Here is a 6580-nt window from a genome sequence, read left to right on the forward strand (position 1 = left end):
CTAAAACTACTTCCAGAAACCTTCAAACTCTTGCAAGAAAATGTTGGAAATACCCTGCAAGACCTAGGATTAGGTCCTGACTTTCTAAGAAGGACGCCAAAAGCAATAGCAGTTAAGAACAGAATAAACAAATGGGAACTCATCAAACTAAGCAGCTTCTGTACAGCAAGGGAAACCATCAGCAAAGTAAAAAAGCAACCCACAGAATGGGACCTGGGAAATGGGCAAACATTTCACAAAGGAACAAGCCCAAATGGCAAACAAACATATGAAAAAATGCTCCAGATCCCTGGCAATAAGGGAAATCCAAATTAAGACATCCATGAGCCGTTTCAGGGGCCGCGGGCGGAGGCAGGAAGGCACCCCCCTTCTCCGCGTCTGCCGAAGCCCAGCCCATCTCCTCATGACTGCCCTGGGCCCAGCTGCTGACCGACATCGTCCCAGCACCCGGATCTAACACGGAAGCCTGGGGCGGGGGCCCGCCGGAGGAGGCGGAGGAGGAGGAGGGAGAGCCGGTCGGACCCGCGTCCCTCTGGCCCGCGCGGCGTCTCGGCTGGAGCCATGACCTCGCTGACCCAGCGCAGCTCGGGCGTGGTGCAGCGGCGCACGGAGGCTTCCCGCAACGCCGCCGACAAGGAGCGGGCGGCGGGCGGCGGCGGTGGCAGCGGGGAGGACGACGCGCAGGGCCGCCGCGACCAGCAGGACGACGACAAGGGCGACTCCAAGGAAACGCGGCTGACCCTGATGGAGGAGGTGCTCTTGCTGGGCCTCAAGGACCGAGAGGGCTACACATCCTTTTGGAATGACTGTATATCATCTGGATTACGTGGCTGTATGTTAATTGAATTAGCCTTGAGAGGAAGGTTGCAACTAGAGGCTTGTGGAATGAGACGTAAAAGTCTATTAACAAGAAAGGTGATCTGTAAATCGGATGCTCCCACGGGGGATGTGCTCCTGGACGAAGCCCTGAAGCACGTCAAGGAGACACAGCCTCCGGAAACCGTCCAGAACTGGATTGAATTGCTTAGTGGTGAAACTTGGAACCCATTAAAATTGCATTATCAGTTAAGAAATGTCCGGGAACGTTTAGCTAAAAACCTGGTGGAAAAGGGTGTATTGACAACAGAGAAACAGAACTTTCTGCTTTTTGACATGACAACACATCCACTCACCAACAACAACATTAAGCAACATCTCATTAAGAAGGTACAAGAAGCTGTTCTTGACAAGTGGGTGAATGACCCTCATCGCATGGACAAGCGTTTGCTGGCCCTCATTTACTTAGCCCATGCCTCGGATGTCCTGGAGAATGCTTTTGCTCCTCTTCTGGACGAGCAATATGATTTAGCCACCAAGAGGGTGCGGCAGCTTCTCAATCTAGACCCAGAAGTGGAATGTCTGAAGGCCAACACCAACGAGGCTCTGTGGGCGGTGGTGGCGGCATTCACTAAGTAACTGCTCAATATGGAACGAACATTCTTTCCTTCATGTAAACCAGTAGTTTTTTCTTCTATTGACTTCTGGTTTTCTGCAGTTTGTACTTTCCCATACTCTAACTGGCTTTTGTTTTAGGAAATGGTGGGTGGCACTTTCTTTTTTGTATGTATGCAGGATTCTGCTGGTACGAGAGGCCTTCCTTCCTCTTTATGTTTTAAAACCATCCAACGGCCACATTGGCATTCCAGTCCCTGCTGTCGTTCTCACTGCTGCCTGTTTTGGGTTTCTGGTACTTTGGCTCTCACAGTACCTCTGGCCTCCTCACATGTACAGCTCTTGCATTCCCTCAGCTTGAGTTGCCCACATGTGCACGTCCATCTAGTGCTCTACCTACAGTTCACACAGAAGTCACAGCACGGCCTTCTACTCACCAAAGGTAAATATCTGTATCTATTAGGACATTTTATACATAGACCTCAGTTGAGATGTATACTTTGCAAAATTATTTTTAAATTGAAACAGCACAGTAAATACTTAATATAAAGTCCCCCTTGGATTTTGCTTCCTATGTAAATCTATTGTATTATCATACTACTTATGATTTTAACTATTAAATCATAAAGGTCCAATTGTTTCACAATGCCAGTGTGGGATGGGCTGCATTCCAGTTCTGCTGTATATAGTTCTAGTTGGAGTAGATATAAATTGGCCCTTCTCTGGCTACCCCTGCCCCATCTCAGTATTTGTAAGATTTCATTAGTTGTGCACCTGGTGCCCCTCCCCTGCTTCAGCACTGCTCTCTGATGGTAAGTAGACCTCTCATTGAAGGAGAGAGAAAGAGGTGGGTCCTATTGGTCTTGGGATTTTTTGAGTTATGCCATTCATGGTACTTTTTGCCTATGCATCTTCTTTCTCAGTTTCTTTTGGGAGGTTCTAACTCCTTTTATAATTTCTGTAGGGAAGAGGCTGTGACCAGTACTAATCTTGAGTACAGTTATTTTTCCCCTTTTTTCTGTCCACAAGTAAATTAATGTCTGCTCTGAAATGTCATTTATCTACTCACATTTTGTTGGGGGAGAAAATGAGTGTCAGTTCTAGCAGATGTTGCATGTAAATTGTTAGCAAGTAATAATTACAGCTCAGATGATTAAGAATTTTGTAACAGAAAGCTCTGCTATGTTTTAATTTTTATATGCAATTATGATGATCAGCACATTGTAAGACTATAAACCTTTGCTTTTTCAAGTTTATTTTTACTCTATCACTGTTTATTGTACCATCATTGGTTTCATAATGTAAATACTATACATTGAACAAATCAAATATCAAATTTTGTATTTCCATAGTTGATGTTACTAGTGGGGCTTTCAGGTGTCAAGATTTTTTCGGTTAACATTCATTGCAAAAGTACTACATGGTGTATAACTCTAGAGTTGAATTTGAAGGGATTCCTTAATATGTATACTATCTTTTTATCTGATGTAATAAATAAACTATGATCTTGAAAAAAAAAAGACATCCATGAGGTACCACCTAACATCAGTAAGATTGGCCCACATAAAAAAGAACACCAACGACACTTGTTGGCGAGCATGTGGGGAAAAGGGAACCCTACTCCACTGCTGGTGGAGCTGCAGGTTGGTACAACATTTATGGAAATCAGTCTGGAGAACACTCAAACAACTCAAAATCTGCATACCATATGACCCAGCAATAGCACTCCTAGGAATACATCCAAAACACTTGTTTCACGACAAACCAACATGCATCCCTATGTTCATAGCAGCACAATCAGTAATTGCAAAAACATGGAAGCAACCAAAATGCCCATCAGCAGAAGATTGGCTAAGAAAGCTTTGGTTCATCTACTCCATGGAATACTACTCAGCTATTAAAAAAATCAAAATGCAGCTCTTTGTGGCTAAATGGGCCCAACTGGAAACTATAATGCTAAGGGAAATGAGTGAATCCCAAAAGGTTAGATACCATATGTTTGCCTTGATTTAACCTGTAATTTTGGTTTGGTTGGTTGTTACTTTTGAACCTGTCATTGATACTGTCTCAACCCAGGTGTTTTGAAGAATTGAACTGGCATTATTTTTAACATATTGTTTACTCCATACTATGTCAATTAATTCCATAACATTGTATATTGATGCTGATGTTTTGTTGGGGCTTTTAACTGACCGGAACTTTACTCTGTTAGCTCTACCTTCAGACCAGAGAAGGTCTCCCCAAGAAGCCACTGAACTTATCTGGACAATAAGATGCTGGACTTTATGCTAGGTATATGCTTGCAATGAAGGAATCTCAACTGAACTTGAACTGTGGTTATGCAGCAAGGTGGAGGAATCCACTATGGGGGGAGGGTTGTGGCAGGGGTGAGGGGAATCCCAGTGCCTAGAAAACTGTATCACATAATACAATGTTAATAACAATTAAAACAAATAAATAAATCTTTAAAAAAATAAACAAACAAAAAAACAATTCTTACCTAAAGATAATCGAAGTCATCCAAAAAATGAGCTCTCACTTCACTCTCAGTTTGGCCTAAAAAATAATAATAATAATAATAATTTGCATTTTGTAACACATTGGTCACTCAATACCATGTCAGTTAACTGCATGATGCTGTAAATTGTTGTTGATGTTATGTTGTGGCTTCTCATTGGAGGGGATGGTATTGTGTCAGCTCTACTTTCAGACAAGTGATGGTCTCTCCAGGAAACTATTGAATTCATCTGACAATGCATGTGATATGCTCGCAGCAAAGGAATCATGACTGGATATGAACTGCTCTACTGCAAAAATCTGGAGGAATCCACCATGGATTGAGGGCAAGGGTAGGGTTGGGGAGATTCCCAGAGCCTATGAAACTGTGTCATGAAATGAATATTTAAAAATTATAATAAAATTTAAAAAATAGACAGAGGAAATAAGTCAATCAACCACTCCAGCCATATGTTGGCACTGAAAATCTAGGCAAACACAAACTCTAAAGTGGACTATGTCAACCAGTGGAGTTGTCAGAGATCTCATCATGGGTGGAATAGTGAGATGGGCAGCAATTAATAACTGCAGAATTCTGACTTGAGTCCTAACTCTCATTCTTAATGACCATCAGGATCACCCCAAAAACCCCTCAAAACAAACAAACAAAAAACTAGAATAGACAGAGAACAGCAAGGAAAGCTTAGAAAGAGACAGGAAATGGTCAGTGGGGATGCACTTATAACTCACTGGGTAGGACATGAACATTAGTTACTACTCACTAGGGTATTGAAGATTTCTCTGCACACCCCTCCTGAAACTCTTCACCTAAAGGGTTGACATATGTTTTGTTAGAGCTATAGAGTTAGACTACCTGAAAAACAGCTAGGTTCAGCAAAATCATACTTCAACGCTATAAACCGCGAAACATTAAAAGAAAATAGACGCGAGACAGCTGATTAGTAATCTATAACCATTTTAAAGTGTATAGAAACAATTTATACATAAAGTAATAATTGAAATGTCAATGTAGAAGTTACAGGATGTGGTTCAGACTTGCATTCTTTCTCTCTCTCTCTCTCTCTTTTGAAATATTGGTTACTGAATACCATGTTAACTAATTCCATAACGTTCTAAAATGTTACTGCTGTTATGTCAAGCCTTTGGAATGATCAGGATGATACTCTGCCGCCTCTACGTTCAGACCAGAGATGGTCTCCCGAAAAAACCAATAAACTCATCTGGAGTATAAGACGCAGCACTTTACACTTGGTACATGCTTGCAATGAAAGAATCTCAACTGAATTTGAACTGTGGTAATGCAACAAGGTGGAGAAATCTACCATTCGGGATTAAGGTTTGGGTCAGTAATGCCAGTGCCTATAAAACTGTGTCACATAATGCAATATAATCAATCAAAAATAAATAAATACACTAAAAGATGTGGTATAGATTGGGCTTTTTGAAATCTTTTCACACACATGGTGAATATAAATATATATTTATAGTTATACCTATATGAGTAAGAAAACTTTATTTTAAAGTCATTTCTCATTTTTAAATCATGAGTCATATACTTATATTCCTTCCTAAAAGTACAAGGGGTCCTCCAGCCACATATTCTATGGCCCTGATAAAAATTTAGCATTGTTATAATTTCTATGCTCATTGTGACATTTAATACATCTCTTGAATTCAATTTTTCACTTTAGCTGAATTCTTATGAGGTTTTGACAAGGCAAACACATTGAAATTTGTAACCTTCTCTAAGTTAAGATTTCATTTTTTTTCATTTTAGAGAATTCTCTCTATGATTTATCTTATTCGAAAGGTACACATTCAAGTATTAAATATAGGTATTTCCTCTTTGATTTCTCTCCTGCAATGTTCTCATTTATTCTGTTTCACTTTTTCACCTTTTCCTATCTGGCAATAAAATTTCATTTCTGTCTCATTTTAATTTGTAAAGAATTGATTCATCACGGTTAGCAAAAGTACCCATTCACTGCAACACAGATCTGCCAATGTGATTTTAATAGAGAAAATAGATTTCACAACTCATAGGTGCAATCATAATACTACAATTAATGGCTTAGAAGATGAAAATGAGATCAATACCACTGCCAGGAGGAATCCAAGTGAGAGGTATAACCTCACTCTCATAGAAAGTAACACATGCACAGTCTCCAGAATTCAAGGAAACAGGATCCACTAAAACCAAGGTTCAAAGGGAAAGTCCTACCTCAGAGACCTACCTCCAATAAAACAATTAACACATTGCCACTAGCCTTTCAGAAAGCAGTATACATGGAGAGCTGCTGAACACAAAAGAATATGCATTAGTTCAGATGCTGAGATTTCAGAAATAGCACGCATGTACACACTGACCACTATCATATGCATAGACACTGCCGACCAAAAACCAACCTACATGTGCTTCAGCTCAATTGAACAAAATGCACAACATGAATTTTGACTTTTCTGCTTCTACCTGGAGTTCAACTATTGAAAGCAAGTCTTCATTAGGTTCCAGAATGGTCCAGCAGGAATGCAGCATCCTGAAGTTGAAGCTTGACTTGAGCTTGACTCTTGCAGGTCTGAGTAGGACACAATGTGTTGTGCATAGTGCAAAGATTTGAGTGCTTATACCTCG

General features: G+C 40.7%; 1 protein-coding gene across 1 annotated transcript; it reads left to right on the top strand.

The window, feature by feature from the left end:
- The first annotated feature begins 561 nt into the window (after nt 1-561).
- Nucleotides 562-2951, top strand: LOC121148706 (Golgi phosphoprotein 3-like). Its single transcript, XM_040968952.1, has one exon. The coding sequence runs from the start codon at nt 562-564 to the stop codon at nt 1453-1455; it is 894 nt and encodes a 297-aa protein (XP_040824886.1). The 3' UTR covers nt 1456-2951.
- The last annotated feature ends 3629 nt before the right edge of the window (nt 2952-6580 follow it).

This window comes from Ochotona curzoniae, unplaced genomic scaffold (genome assembly GCF_017591425.1).
Source record: "Ochotona curzoniae isolate NIBS_2020 unplaced genomic scaffold, NIBS_Ocur_1.0 contig_1780, whole genome shotgun sequence".
Lineage (NCBI taxonomy): Eukaryota > Metazoa > Chordata > Mammalia > Lagomorpha > Ochotonidae > Ochotona > Ochotona curzoniae.

What these genes read in the sequence shown, in the direction of transcription:
- LOC121148706 (XM_040968952.1), top strand. Translation starts at nt 562, where the DNA reads ATGACCTCGCTGACCCAGCGCAGCTCGGGCGTGGTGCAGCGGCGCACG.